Source organism: Armigeres subalbatus, chromosome 3 (assembly GCF_024139115.2).
Source record: "Armigeres subalbatus isolate Guangzhou_Male chromosome 3, GZ_Asu_2, whole genome shotgun sequence".
Taxonomy (NCBI): Eukaryota; Metazoa; Arthropoda; class Insecta; order Diptera; family Culicidae; genus Armigeres; species Armigeres subalbatus.
The window spans coordinates 288,191,408-288,207,817 of NC_085141.1; the positions used below are offsets into that span (position 1 = coordinate 288,191,408).

The 16,410-nt window shown below is 40.0% G+C and overlaps 1 protein-coding gene across 5 annotated transcripts in view; it reads left to right on the top strand.

The window, feature by feature from the left end:
- The window catches only part of LOC134224743 (A disintegrin and metalloproteinase with thrombospondin motifs like), a 590,502-nt gene that overhangs the window by 419,066 nt on the left and 155,026 nt on the right, over positions 1-16,410 (top strand). For all 5 annotated transcript variants that reach the window (XM_062704282.1, XM_062704283.1, XM_062704280.1 and 2 more), the window contains one exon: positions 3,529-3,664. In XM_062704282.1, the coding sequence (XP_062560266.1) occupies positions 3,529-3,664 (136 nt within the window). The remainder of the gene's footprint in view (positions 1-3,528; positions 3,665-16,410) is intronic.

The window sequence follows — 16,410 nt, forward strand, 5'->3', positions numbered from 1 at the left end:
AGTCAACTCGGCTCGGTCGGTCAACAGATTTCCGGGGCTGTCATTGATCATGTCTGGCGCCGGTGCGTTTATCTGTCGTTGTTGATCGTTTTGTAGAACTTCCGAGCGTCGCACTGAGGAGTAATTCAGCCCAAATCCTGGCCAAAAGCTAAAAACAAAATTTTTACTCTGCCTCTGGAAGTACTTTTTCGTTGTACCCCCGTTTTTTACGCCGCAGATTTTTTTCTCAGCTGCCCTTAGTTCTTTATAGCATCTGTCGCTCTCTGGCACTCCACATCAAACCAGCTTTTCCGTTGGTTTCCTTGTGTGGTACCAAGCACCTCTGTAGCTGTAGAACCTGTTGCCACAATGCAATCATTTTTTTCCAGTTGGGTGTCCTTCGATTCTTTCGTCGAGCTTATGAGTATCGCCATTTGGGTGTCTCCAGCTGTGCTTTCGAATATTCTTGCGTGCAACGTTCCAAGTACCAAGTTCCCAATCAGTTCCCGTTAAACATTGAAATTTCCTTTGCCGATTGTTCAATCAAGTATTTTCAACTACATTTTTCAGATTTTTTTTCACATTTTTCGATTGTTGGTTTTTCGATATTCTGCTCCCTTAGTAAAGCCGGGTGACACCGACTCGAAAAGGTGGATGGATCTGCCTTCCATCCCAAAATAGGAACGGCCATTGTGGTACACTGTCGCCGCTGTACAATCCTGCCGCCTAGCTGGGTAACCTGGTGAAAGTAGTCTTAGAGGATAATACCTGACTAACGCCAATCTGGTGACTACTTCAATAGGATTTGATTTCAGCTGTGAAACGGCCCAAATTCTCCAAATTTGAGCGGTAAGGATGTTTTTATTGTGTTTTGATTGTGTCGATTATAAGTGTTGAGGAAGTGTAGCGGTTGTGGTGCTACCAATAGTGGATCGAATATCTCTCCAGCCATCTTCAAAAGAATCTGCGCCAACCTGCTCTTCCGTTGGGGGTGCCACTTCTAGCAGCTGCTCGTAGTCTTGCGCTGGCATATTATCTTGTAGCTGCCCAATGTTAAGCAGCGGCGTTCGGCTTCGACGCGTGTTGCACATCGTCGAGAGTTTTGAGCGCATGCATACCATAACGAGGTAGTGGTCGGATTCAATATTTGCTCTGCGGCAAGTGCGGACGTTCGTGATGTTAGAGAAGAATTTGCCCGTCGATTAGAACGTGGTCGAATTTCGTTTTCCATTTCTTGGCTAGGTGATCTCCATGTGGCCTTGTGGCCTATCCAGTCTATGCATTTCCTCCCTTCTTACCTGGGCGTTCATGTCACCGAAGACGATTTTGACGTCTCGTAGTGGGCATCCATCGTATGTCTGCTCCCGCTGTGCAAAGAACTCTTCTTTCTCGTCGTCGGGTCTCCCTTCGTGTGGACAGTGCACGTTGATGATACTGTGGTTGAAGAAACAGCGTTTTATCATCAGCTTGCACATCCTTGCGTTGATTGGCTGCCACCCAATCACGCGTTGGACATCTTGCCCAGCACTTTGAAGCCGGTTCCCAGCTCATTGGTGGTGCCACAGCTTTGGTAGAAGGTAGCCGCTCGATGCCCGCTTTTCCACACTTTCTGCCATGTCCAGCAGATTTCCTGCAGCGTTACGATGTCAAAGTTGCGAAGTTGTAATTCATCGTAGATTATCCTGTCGCAGACTGCGAAACCTAGTGACTTGCTGTTTCATGTTCCAAGCTTTCAATCGTGATCCTTTGTTTGTCGCCTAGGTTGTTGCCGATTGTATCAAGTCGTATTATCTTATGTTGTTCGTAATGATTGGTTTTAAAGACGGCTTATTGGGCCTAAGCAAATCTCAGTTGGCCTGGGCGGGGATTGTAAAGCCCTTGGACATAGTCCTCCGCTGCTGTTCATTTAGCACTTCCACAGTTATTAACTGTGAGGTTTCTTAGCCAAGTTACTATTTTTGCATTTGTATATCACGAGAGTTTTATGCCCAGGGAAGTCGAGAAAAATTCAACCTGAAAATTTCCAGAATCGAACCCAGCCACCTTCAGCTTGGACTTGCTTTGTAGCCACGTATCTTACCGCACGGCTAAGGAAGGCTTCAGGCATTATGCTAGTTGGGTGAGTATTTGTACATTTTTGTCATGTGGACTTGAAGCAATTTAAAGAAAAAAAAAGTTGTTCAAATTGGTTGCAGATAAATTAATCTCCGTCCGAATACATAATTTAAACACCAATGCTATTATTCTATACTAGTTTATTTGTGGACGCAATAGCGCCCGTGGAAAGTGTTTTTTCTAATGTAAACGGTTCATTAATTCATGCATTAAAAAAATCAAAAAAATAACGTCTGTTGTCTGTGATATTTTCCATCAAATGATGTGTCTGGTTGTCTAAGGATGTCACTGGTTTTGTCTTCTGCGTCTGATAGTAAAAAAAGTTGAAGTGTCAAATATTTTATTTTTTGTGAGAATTTCCCCGCGTGCTGCGTCTGGTTGGCTAGTCACCGGACAGACAAACAGGGCTATTATATTATTCTATATTCTTCCAATTGACCTTTCGCTCGAAGATACATCTTGCTAAGTTTTGCCTCATCTTACCATCTGAATCCATCATGTAACTTACAAATCTATCACAAGATTTTAAAAACCCATTCCTAATAGACCATCACTACCGACAAAGCCGTCATCATTAGCGGTAGCTGGTTCAATCAAGATCACGATCTCCCATGAATATGCCATACATCGTCATCGGGATGCAACCCACCAAACAGCCAACATATATGTTTCGTAAGGGCCATCCATCGTAGAACTGCCCCGAGTTGCCTGTCTGTCAATAAATCATCCCGCTGACATGTGCTCTCCCGTGTGATATACCGCCACCACACAACCAAGGCACCGAAACCGTTTCAATTTCTGCATGATGATGGTAATCCACCTTAGCACAGTTGCATGCGCAGCTCTTCTTCTGCTCGACGTGATTCCAACTTCTAAACCTTCGCCAAGAACCACTTTCAACGAGCCATCCGTAATGGTAATCAATTCCAATTTTTCGGTTCGTTGATCTTAGTCTCAAAGTCGGATCGCTAAAGTTACTCAAAGGCTACATATTTCACACACGCCTGACCGCAGCTCCACGCTCTGCGGGGTCACGATCTTTGATTCCTTGGATCATACGTTCACAACCCACGAAGAAGACTTGCGCACCGTAATATTGATGCGTTTTATTGGGTTTCGATTCGAAAAAAAAGGTAGAACCACTAATTGGAGAAGGGAGAGTGCTGATTCTCGGCAGTGGTTGAGCAAGGACGACCTGTCCCCGCGCATCATGACTTCTGATGTAATCCCTTCTAAAACCCCTGACTGGATTTCCATGTGCGAATGTTCTGAAAGGAAATTGAAGGACACCCAATGCACGACCTTTCGATAATTCGATAGTTCTTTTCGCCGGGAGAGTACCGGAATGAAGCCTCTCACACCGCAGATCAATTTCGTAAGATCAAGACCATAATTAACGTTTTATTTCGTTGCTTTCGTTTCTTTTATTTGCAGGAGGGTAGTATAGGACATGAACTTGTGATAAAACCAGTGCCAACCGACATCTCCCGGGCGGAGGACGGTAGTGTTCATCATGTTATTTTTAAGCGAACCGTGTCAGAGGAACACAACGATCATGCTAGTGATTATGGTAAGTTTGATGATCGATAATAGCATTATAAGATTACAGAAAAGATCGATAAGCTTGTTTTGGATGATGGAATTGAATATTTTGTGGAACCGGTTGTCCATTTTAACACAGCAAGGATTACACTCCGCCGAATGTTAATATGGGCGGAAATATCAAAAATATGGCTTACTCAAAGTCAATGCCAATGGAAATATTCAACAACGACGATGATCCATTGGAAATAGTTTGCAAAATTGCATGTAAAAAATTAACGATTGCGATCCATAGCAAATTATTTTTATTACCAATTTTTTGGGAAACGACTGTGGGGTTTAATCATAGATCATTAATTAACGGCTACGCAGTATCATATGATTAAAACGAGTTTTTATTCGTCCGACGTTTCGACACGGGATTAGTGTCATTCTTCCCCTGAAGAAGACACTAATCCCGTGTCGAAACGTCGGACGAATAAAAACTCGTTTTAATCATATGAGACTGCGTAGCCGTTAATTAATGATCTATGATTATTTTTATTTTTGATGGGATATTCTGCTGAATGTCCACCAGAAATTCTTTTAAATTTCCAAATGAAATTTTTATACCTTTCGGGGAATTCTTCAGTTTTTCCAAATAGTCCTTTGTTGCAAAGGAAATTTCCTTGGATTCAAAGGAAAAGTCCTCAAAATTCCCACGAAATAGTCTTCTTAATTTCCATGGGAGAATTATCTTGAGTTTCGTTGGGGAATTCTTTTGAATTATTATTCAGGGAAAATCCTTGAAAATTGCTCTCCATTTTCAAAGAAAGTTCCATTTAAATTCCATTAAAAAAGTCTGATGCAATATTTATTTGTGGTTTTAAAAACCTTATTCTGGTTCAAATTGTTAGTGCTAGGTCCTCGTTTAAACTCTTGTCGTTGATCAGTATCTAATTGTTGCGATTGAAGTACCATCGTCGGATTGATCGAATGGTCTGGGCTTGCAATGAAATACGCAGTTCTCCGGAGTATGTAATAGATCCAATAGTTTCCTATGTTTTCAAATGGGATTCTCGATTTGTAAAAGTATACTTGGTTGTTAAATCAAACAAAACACCATAATAAATAGAGCTTCATTGGATTCTGAGATGATTAGCATTTTTACTGGTTCAGTTTTGGAAAAAAATAAAATACACATCAATTTGAACAAAAACAAATTTTTGTTAGATGTATGGACGGTTGGTAGGGAACATAGGGAGACTGGGGAGACTTGATCCCCTTTTCTGATTTACGATGTATCACAGCCAAAAATAAATTAACATACGCGATTTCCACACAGACTCTCTAAGAAATATAGTTTAACTTTACTAATGAATGACAGTTCCTAAACTATTCCTGTTATTGATACACAATAGATTTTTTTGAGTGCTGTCAAAAATCGACTTTTAAAACATTCGGGGGAAATGGATCCCTCTCCAAGAACTTGCTTTTATAAAATTAGAAAGGTGTTCTCAGATTTTTAAAATATTTTTCCTTCAAAATAGGCGGAATTTTCGAATTGCTGTGCGTATACATTAGGGTGGCTCAAATTAGTAAGGGAAAAACTTTTTTCAATTTTTTTGATGGGCCGTCTCTTATTCGGTTCTATTTGATGCCCTGATGCTCTGGACAAAATTTCAGCCAAATCGGACAACGTTTGGGCGGTGCTAAACTCGTTGGAAGTTTATATGCAAAAATGTATGCAGAAACATCCAAAAACAGTAAATTGCAGCTGAACTACACAACTTACGATGAAGAACTATGATACTCATTCAGATCTTGGAGGATTAAATACAGAATGTTATGCAGGAAACCGCGAGAAGATTAGAGTTTGCCCGGCTAAGTTATTAGCATTTCTTTGAAGTGGGGTTTTGAGCAAATTTCGTTTCTTTTACCTTTGAAAAGAAATAAATTCACCCCTTCAACACTCCAGTAAAATGCTAATATCTTTGCGTAATAACCTCTAATCTTCTCGCGGTTTTCAGCATAACATTCTGTATTTAATTCTACAAGAACATATTTGAGGTTATGGCTTTCAGTCTTCTTATGCTCAAAAACGGATTTTACGTTTTTATCCGACGTTTCGGTTACATATATTGTACCTTTATCAAGGAGTTAACTAAGTCCAGTTTTATTGTTACATTGTCTTAGCATAGAACGTTTTAGAATAGAAGTGGCACTAAAAACGTACTACACGATAGTTCCTGGTGCCCGGATAAATTCAATTTCGCAGCCCCTACCGAAAAATAGAAGGGGCGATTTAACATAAAGTTGTGACAAAACGTTCTATGCTAAGACAATGTAACAATAAAACGGGACTTAGTTAACTCCCCGATAAAGATACAACATATGAAACTGAAACGTCGGATAAAAACGTAAAACCCGTTTTTGAGCATAAGAAGACTGAAAGCCATAACCTCAAATATCACCATCATAGTCGATCTCTCCTAGAAAGATTCTACAAGAACTGAATGAGTATCATGGTTCTGGATCGTAAATTGTGCATTTCAACTGCAAAGCACTGTTTTTGGATGTTTCAGCATACATTTTTTCATATAAACTTCCAACAAGTCTAGCACCGCCCAAACGTTGACCGATTTGGCTGAAATTTTGTCCAGAGCATCAGGGCAATAAATAGAACCGAATAAGAGGGCGGCCCATCAAAAAATTTGAAAAAGTGTTTTTTGAGCCACCCTAGTATTCATGAACGATTTTTGTTAATGAATTCGACAGCACATGCAGCTTTATAATTTGGGAAGACTTGATCCCCTTTCTATGATATTTACGCAATACATATTTTTTTCCTGCCAGCCCTCCATCAAATCTGTCAAATCTACAAAAAAATTACAAGCCTGAGAACAGATTTATATTTCTTTCAATTTTTCACCAATTTTTTGTATGGGGGATCAAGTGTCCCCCCAGCAAACACAAGATCGTATATATCGTATTTTTTATTGGCCACGCAAAATTTGAACAACTTTTCATAACAATGACCAAATGCTTTCGTTTTTTCACAGCACAAAGCCATAAATATGCTTAATGATCTGTACTGATGAAAATGTCAACATTCCACCAAAGTTTTAGGATATTTGGATTTGAAGTTATGGGCCCAGCCAACACAAAGTCGCATATCCTAAAACTTTGATCGAATGTTGACATTTTCATCAGTACAGTGATCAAGTCGCCCCACCTTCCCCTAGAGACAAAATATCGTCCAAATCAAAAGGGGTGTTTTTTTGCGAATTGACTTTTAAATTTACAAATCGATTTTTTTTCAATGTAGGACTCAGTCTGAAATTTTTCTTGATTGATTTTGTGGCAGTCCAACAGTTGTTTGTAGAATGTGTCGTTTTTCGATTATATCCATTTGAAAAAAATCAGTAAAAAAAACTTTTGAGGAACTAGTCTTTTGAGGCCCTTTTGAGGAACTAGTCTAGGTCAATTTTGGAAAAACTGCCCAGGTAGCCAGTAAGCATTATATAAAGCATTTAAGTGGCATTATATGCGCCTTTACCGCAAAACATTAAATGCCAATAAGCCCTATAGTCGCCTTTAATGCTATTTTAGGTTTTGGCCCAATATATGGCTGCTTAAGTGCTCAATCCTACTTTATCGATAAAGTAGAAATTTTGCTGAGTAGCATTTATTCAGCATCCGAAATGCTGAATAAATGCTTAATTTTAAAATCAAGAAATAAGGTTTTTTTAATGACATTTTTTTCTAGTTCTTTTTTTTCACATAGCTTTTTTTTTATATTATATCGTTATTGTATTTTCATATTTGAAATGGAACATAATTTTTTACTTTCTTCGAGCGGGATTCGAACTCGCGCTCTTGCCACCCGGCGCTGTAGTTGTGATCGCTCTTACAAGTTGGCTTATAAGAGAGAGATGGTAGTGGGAATAATTTTGCCCAATATAAACACTACGCCCCTTCAGGAACATTGAAACTTAATCTAACTCATCTCAGAATGCAACCGTCACAAACGTCATACCCAGTTGCAATGAAACAGCTACAGTAGTGCTGCTTTAATGCATTAATCAATAATAGTGCAAAGGAATAAACAATGTAATGTGATAGTGATAGGGTTAAGTTAACGACAAGTACTCCTGTCAATGGTCGGAATGGAAAAAACATTCTGCACGTACCGATTCCTATTCTCAAATGTAAGTTCATTGGACAAATAGTCCCCGCTATATGGTTCCATATTGGAAAACGTTTGACATATGAACACTACAGGCCTTTTTTTTTTTTTATAGAGGGATGAAGGCAAATCTGCATACAGACACCTGAAATTATCACTCAGGGAGTGGGGTTGACGCGGTTGGCAGAAGGCCAGACCGCCGGACCCACTAAACCCACCCAAGCAACAGAAGGTTACTTGAGTTACCCTCTCTTCTAATGCACAATTCCCCCCGGGACTACCTTTCAGTATTACTTCTGTGGGGGAAAGCAGTACTAAAAGTACTCCTCCCAAAACAACACATTTCACAGTGCCTCTCTTCGATGTTTTGTCATACGTCTGAGCCCTTTGGCTCCCTTATTGGTGCCAGCAAGCACACAAAAGCGTGGGCCCTTAAGCCCTTTACTTTTTTTTCCTTGTGCCATTCAGCAACGCATTTACTTTCCTTTTTATTTTTAGAGCCATTTAGCTCTCAACGTGCTCGCAAGCTACTCAGATAGTCCCCGGCGGCGGATCTACCCTACTCCGACGGGGAGTCCCTGGCGGCGGAAGCTCCCCGATACCGACGACCCGCATTCGTGGATGGCTGTTACATTACCAACACTACACATTCACCTGGTATGCATGTTCATAGATCCGCTCAAGTCCTACGCACATCCTCACTTCAACGGGTGACCGGACGAGTGCCGAGGTCAGGCCAAAGATTCCGGGTGGAGATAGCTTCCGGTTCAGTGGTGCCCCGACAACCCGAAGCAGGTGCATTCACGCGGCACGATCTACTCAACTGGTCCCCGGCGGTGGACCTACACTCTAACTTTCACCTACTCAGTGACTGAGTAAAATTGTATTGCCATCTCTTTTCTTCCCATGGAAATTTTACTCAATTTCCGTCAAAAGCAGGATTACTCGTAGTTTTGAGTTGTCCTGCTTTTGACGGAAAATGAGTAAAATTTCCGTGGGATAGAAAGAGACAGCAATACAATTTTACTCAGTCACTGAGTAGGTGAAAGTTAGCGTGTAGCCTACTCCGATTAACCGATTTCCCATGAACTGCGCCTTTCAGCTTCTTGCTTAACCGATGAGCCATTCAGCTCTCACCTTGGTCGCGGACTACTCGGATAGTCCCCGGCGGTGGATCAATCCTACTCCGACAGGGAGTTCCCCGACGTCGGAAGCTCCCCTGTAACCGACGACCCGTCTCAACGGGTGACCGGGCGAGTGCCGAGGTCAATCCAAAGATTCCGGGTGGAGATAACTTCCAGTTCAATGGTGCCCCGACGACCCGAAGCCGGTACATTCGCACGCCACGGTCTACTCAGCTGATCCCCGGCGGTGGACCTAGCCTACTCCGATAACCGAGTTTCATTTGCCTTGAGCCATTCAGCTCTCACCTTATTCATTGAGCCATTTAGCTCCCGCCTCGGTCGCGATCGCGAACGACTCGGATAGTCCCCGACGGCGGATCTAACCTACTCCGACGAGAAGTTCCCCGAAGGCGGGAGCTCCTCCGAACCCGGCCGTTTCGCCACGTTCTGCGGCTACGCGCTCGCCGCAAGTTGGCCCTACAGGCCTTAAAATGGCATAAATGTAGTTGTTCCATTCCACTTAACGAACAACTACATTGTGCATTCAAAATGCTATTATAAGACTATGCCCACAGACAAACAGACATAACACTCGTCAAATTTCCATCGTTCACTGATTTACTGGTCGATTCAAATAATCATTAGTTGGTCAATCTGACACTCGTGGCGCGCGCATCGGATTTGCTCGAGTTTGACGTTTGCTCACTAGCGCCATCTGTTTCGGGATTTGCCCAACTAAATGGAATCAACAGATGTCGTTAGTGTTTGAAGGACGATGAATTTTATGAGTGAATGTTCAATGTGTTATGTCTGTTTGTATGTGCTATGCCTCTCATGATTGCTTTGAGAATGCTATTTAGAACAGCCAGGTTTTTCGAAATGCTTATTTGCTTCGTCTGCACCTCGAGAAATCTTGATACAATTTGGTACGATAAACCGACCATCCATTTAGCCCTTCCCACCATGTTTTTGGCTTCCGTCTCTGATTTAGTTTGAGTTAAGCTAGACTTTGCTACCTTCTACTGGCGTCTCAGCGTTTCAGTACCGTAACCGGGCTATACCCCGTTAGGCACAAGTATAAATGATAAAATAAGGCATAAAATGACAAAGAACAGCCCATGACATAAAGGAGGCAGAATTATGCCAAGCGTCCATTATGCCTAACGTAAATTATGCCTAACGTCCGTTATGCCTAACGTCCATTATGCCTAACGTACTTATGCCTAACGTACTTATGCCTAACGTCGCGGACCCCCGTAACCGGGTGGTGGAGTTTCGAATATCAGCTCCAAACCGACCTTCCAGTTTGTCGATCAAACTACCAGCCTCGGTTAAAGGGTGTCCCACATCAAATTACATCATGGAAAAAAGCGGTAAATACCCATTTGGTGATAATAGAAATGCCAATATCATCTTCCAAACTTAGACATATTCATGTACATGTACATGTTCGTGATAGAATTAGCGAAGTATAGATGTGATAGTTCCGTTAGGATACGGCAGGCATGAAGAATGTTTTATAGAAGTCGATTTGAAAGCGAGCGGAGGCCAATATTTGTGATGGTATAAATCTCACGATCTTCCTTCTGCCAAACTCCCGTATTTTTTCTTAAAAATCTGGGTAAAAGTAGTTTAGAGTGTATTTTTAATGCTGTCAGTTTTCAGTTGTTGACTTCGACTGTAGTGTTAATTTTTGAGATTTTTCGGCTATGCAGTCTGGTTTATTAGAACAAATTTTTAAATTTTGTCCAACGTTTCGAAGAAGAAGACATCGAGCCCTTCGACATCGGACAAAATTTAAAAATTTGTTCTAATAAACCAGACTGCATAGCCGAAAAATCTCAAAAATTAACACTACAGTCGAAGTCAACAACTGAAAACTGACAGCATTAAAAATACACTCTAAACTACTTTTACCCAGACTGCATAGCCGAAAAATCTAGAAAAAAAAGCTGTCGGTTTTTCGAAAATGGATAATTAAAAGCAAATGCCGTAACCCGAAAAGCAACGTTGCGGATTGTTCTCAATGTTCGGTTAGGGATGTGCCAAAAAAGTTGAATCTGTCCAAGTCTTTCATTCATAGAGCCAAGGACTGGGAGGGACTGCATACGTACACAGTGCAGAAGGATCCAAATCGTGACGAAAGGCAAAATACGGTGAGAAAGGAGACCTGTCTCAAGGGGTGTCTACAGAAGTGTCTGTCTCCTCTACGATATTCAGACCGGATCTAGCTTCGTACCACTATTCAAATGTTGTCCTGGAGTGATACGAAGCTAACGGGGTCGCACGGAACTAAGGCCCATCCAAAAATGTTGGACCAATATTAAGCAGGCACTACGGAAGCTTGCCAAAGAGGTCAAATCTGAAGAAGACATGAAGAAAAATAGGGTTTTCGTATATAAGTTGCGAGCGTACGGTTATGGTATTGAAGTAGAATAATATAAATATGCGAAAAGTTTACCAATGAGTTATACAGTCGACTTTCCACATCTGGATGCACTATATCTCGAAATCTCTCCCTATGTCGATGGTTTCGCGGTCCCTTCAATCCACATACAGTTTTACTTTCTACATCTTGATAACCTCTCTATCTCGCTGTCTCTATCTCTAGTCATATTCCGTTTAGGATTCACTCTCCCTATGTCGATATTCAAAATTCTAGGCTACTAGATCATCTTTGGGCAATAACAAACACATCAAAAACAAGAAATGACGATTGATTTGTTGTCGTTTTTCATAGCAACCAACATTTTTCGATCACACATTTCAATACTTCTTCCATCCTTCGATCACTCTCTATCTCGATGGACCCTTCAATAACGATATGTGTAGAGGGAACTGTATTTTATTGTCTAAAAACTTGAAAAGAATCGGTCAACTAGGTAATTTTCAACAGCGTTTTTTTTTATTGTGATGCAATTTAATGTGAGACACTCTTTATAATACTTCTTTATATAGAATGGCCTTAACTGGACACCTATTCAGCACATTGAACGCCAACTTTCTCTAGGCAGCAGAACTTTTCTGCGTAGGGAAGGTAGGGATAAAACGGACAGGAACCCCTTTTGAGCTAAATCGTTACAAATTTGACACCTTATCAGGTGGATCTTATTGCTTGTTTCAAATTATGAGCTTAACATGTTTTACTACATCCAAATTATGAAAAGTATTCCGTTTATTAATGATTTAACGTCAACTATGACTGAAATGCCATGTTGATGTAATTTTTGATGTGCAGTATTTAAGTTTTTAAAACAGGATTCGGCAAAACTAATCAACACAATCCTTGATAACATCAAACTTAGTCTATTCAAGGTTGTGTACGGATGTTTTGTAAAGAAATGAACCGTATGAAGTATAGGCTAGATGTACCAGTTGTGGCTATAGCGCCAGTTGTCGCACTAGTGCTTCATATGCCAAATGGTCAATCAAATCACCACATACCAAGTTCACGATAAAGCATATTCATATGATACGATAACACCTTAGATTTCCTCCAAAACAAGCAAAACATAATTGTAAAAATTTATTTTGCTTAATTTTCGACGTCCTTTGCACCAGTTGTCGCACTAGTGGTCCCTATTTGGCCAGTCCCATAAGAAAACAATGGGATTTGCCAAATAAGGAACCAAAATTAAGAATAGTGCCACAACTGGTGCATGCGTTCCTATTATGGATTAATCAATTTTGAGGATAAAAACAAATTTTATTCTGTTTTTCACAGCTGTTTTAAGGAGCAGGAAGTAAAACCTTTCTATTGATATATAAAGTTCGCCCACATACCTTTTACTTATTTTTTATAAAATAGTTGTTCTTATGTATGGCGACAATTGGTACACCCACCCTATACATTTTTTTCACCGAAACTTTATTTTGAAAAGTTTGTATTATTTACTTCCAAAAACGCCATTCATTAGAAAATTCGAATTTCCGAGTTTTGTTCAGGCCAAGTGATTTTTATTGAAGTAACATGCTTTTTTAGTAAAATCATTGTATGTTACCAATAGGGTAAAAGACCCAATAGTGGAGGAACTAAGCACGTTCCACCACTATTTATTGGTTCACACCAAGCCTATACTTCATTTCACTTACCTCAAGGGTGCACATGGAAGTTTATTAATTATATTTGATCCGAAAGGGGTTCTAATGGCAGCAGCATCCATCATTGTTACCTAAAATGGTACCTCCAATTATTGGTGCAGTGTTCCAATAGTTGCGGTATTTTTTAATTCGTGTTCCTATAGTTGCGAATCCCATTGTTTTCATATGGGACTCGCAACTATAGGAACGATACCGCAACTATTGGTGCAAAGCAGAGAAAAGGAAAAGGTATTTTAGTGATACTTTACCAATTTTGATGCAATTCTCAACCTGTTTTCCTGTATTTCGTGTAATGACAGGTCAACAAATTGATAGACGATATGGGTTGCTGCGTTAAATACGTAGATTGTGTAAAAACAACACTACCGCAACTATAGGAACATCCACGACTATCGGAACGTTTACCCTATATCAATTATTATCCATCATTTTTATTTCAAGAGGCACATTTTATGGATGCTTCACCTATGCATGCAGCTCATCAACTAAATTCATTGGCTTAAGCCTTATTTCTTGATACGGGGTCCGGCAGTGGCAGGGGTGGCAGTTCACCACATAAGTGAGTAAAAGTAAAATAATACAAAATACGGCAATTAACTCTACAAAACGTCGTCGAACCGTGGGCACGTCGTTATTTTGATACCAGGGGTTGGGTCTTACGACAGGGTTAGACACCGGCTAAAAAGGTGAAGAAAACCCAACTAAGGGGGTTTTTGCGGCAATTTTGAGCTAAGAGCGGCCAGCGAGTTCGCCATCATCACGGTTTTTGTGCAAGCCCTGAAGTGACATCTGGTGGGCTTTTGTAAAATAACACAAGAGCACCTGCGGGCCTCGTACGATGCGTTCCTCAATCGTATCCGACGAGTGGTTCAGCTCAAGGGCAAAAAAGATTAACTTTACCCAAGAACGTTTAAAAAGTATGATATGTTTTCTTGTGAAATCGAATGAAATTGAAATGAAATATTTTTGTTTTGATCAATTTGTTTATTCTAATGAAACACTTCACTAGGCGGACCCTGTATGTCCGTGTTACCCACACACTATGTCCATTTCACCCCCATACTTTTAAACCGGAAGTTATTCATCCTGATTTTCATTGTCATAAAAATCACCCTATCAGTGTCGAGCATTTGGAAGAGTGCCAATTGGTCGATTTGGTCGAATAGATGGAAAAAATTGCCTCAGATTGTGAGTAGTGAAATGTTTGAAATTAGAAGTGAGTTATAAGACATTTCCCATTTATTATTTCAGATGGAAAATGAGATGTCGGAAGTGTCAATTGAGAGAAGTGAGAAGAATGATGTGTGAAGTGAGAAGAGAAGTGAAAAATAAGAATTGAGAAAGGCGATATGAGACGGGATAAGCGAGTAGCGAAATATGAGAAATAAGAAGTAAAAGTAAAAATTAGCCTTTATTCCTTTCTTTCTCCTTTTATTTCCTTTTTTCCGTCTTCTTTATCCTATCTATCCTTTTTTAGTGTTCCTTCGGTTTCTAGCTTCTTCTTTTCCTCTTCTTCCTTTTTCTCCCGTCTTCCTTTTTTCTTTCTTTTTCCACTTTCTTTTTTTCCTTTTCCTTCTATCTTCTTTCCTCCTTCCTCCCACATTCCTCCATCATCCTGTGCTTTCTTCAGACTTTTTTCTTCTTCCTTCTTACTGTCTTCTTCTTCTTATTTCTTCTCTTCTATCCTGAATTCTTCATTCTTCACCTGCTTCCTGCTTCTTCATTCTTTCTTCTCCTTCATTCTCCTCCTTTGGTTTTTCCTTACTCTTTTTATCTTCCAGTTCTTCCACATTTCCTTTTTGTTTCTTCCATCTTCCATCCTCCTTCTTCTTTCTTGCCTCGACAATACGCAAAGCTTTCTTTCCTCGGCGACTTGCCATTGGCGGTTTTTCTAATCTAGACGCTAAGAACGCTGGTCCATCGCCAAACTCATGCTGCCCATCAGCGGCCATTCCAGGCAAAAAAGAAGGAAGGAAGAAGATGGAAGAGAGAAAAATAAAATATGGAAGCAGTGGAAGAAAAAAGGAAAAGAATGAAGGAGAAAAAAGAATGAAGAAGAAAGAAAGATGAAGAATGAAGAATTAAGTAAAGAAGAAGAAGGAATAAGAGGTGGAAGGAGAGAAAAAGTCTGAAGAAAGGAAAACGATGAAGGAAGAATGGGGAAGGAAGAAAGGAATAAGAAAGAAGAAAAAGGAAAAAAAAATGAAAAAAAGATATAAGGATGATGTGAGAAGAAGAGAGAAGGGGAAAAGAAGAAGCAAGAAGGCGAAGGAATACTAAAAAAGAAACTGGATAGAATAAAGAAGAAGGAAAAAATGAAACAAAAGGAAGAAGGAATGAATAAAGATTAATTTTTACTTTTCAATTTTAATTTCCCTTTTCTCACTTCTTATTTCTCACATCTTGCATCTCACTTATCCCGTCTTATATCGCCCTTCTAAATTCTTATTTTTCGCTTCAAATGTTGAAGTCATTGCTTGTTGAGCTGAACAAAGTCAAACTAAAGTAGGCATAATATACTGAGCGATTCGTTTCCCAATTCTCATCGGATTTTGTTAGCAATGTTGCCAGTTGGTGAAAATACCCTCTCTGGTTCAACTGTGTAAGTACTTCTTACACAGTACTACCCTTAATCCTTCAGATTCATAGTAAAAGAATTCTTTACGGATTGCTTGTAAGGATTCTAGCGTCAACATAGTTGCCACCGGCAACGGAAATGTTTTGCTCTGCTGCAGTCTGTTCACTAGTTTTTCTATAATCGATAACGCTTCAAGAGCTAGTCGGCTTGCTCAATCTCTGGATGTCTCGAAGAACATGCCAAAATAGTTTTTGATTGCTTTACGACAAATTATTTTTTTAAAAGCGAAAAGATTGACGTATTCTGATCATCTCTCTTGGATTTGTTCTTTAAGAGTATCGAAAAAGTTGGCGAAAATTTCTGTGGCTTGATTTGATAACCGTCAAAAAAACATCATCACTGAAGTTGAATTTAAATTGAAGCTTCAAACCGATAGTTTTTTGAAAGGGCCCCTTCAACTCATAGAACCGTTTGAGCATGGATAACATCCCGAGCAGAGACCGCTATCAAAATATTATCAGAATGATAACAAATCGAGTTTTTGAAATCATATAAAAGACATATTTTGATTCAGAATCGCAAGGACAAAAGCCAGTATTATATTTTGATGTCATTTTGAAAATTGTAACTTGTGAACCCCTTGGCAGATTTCAACCAAATTTGGAACACACATTCTTTATCTTAAGGAGACTACGACAGGAGGGTTAAGCATGCTCTTTGGAAAAAAGAGATGGTATGGGGGGAGGGGTATTGTCTGTCCTAAGGAAACGATTTTAGTGGATGTAAGTCCTTTTGAAATGGGG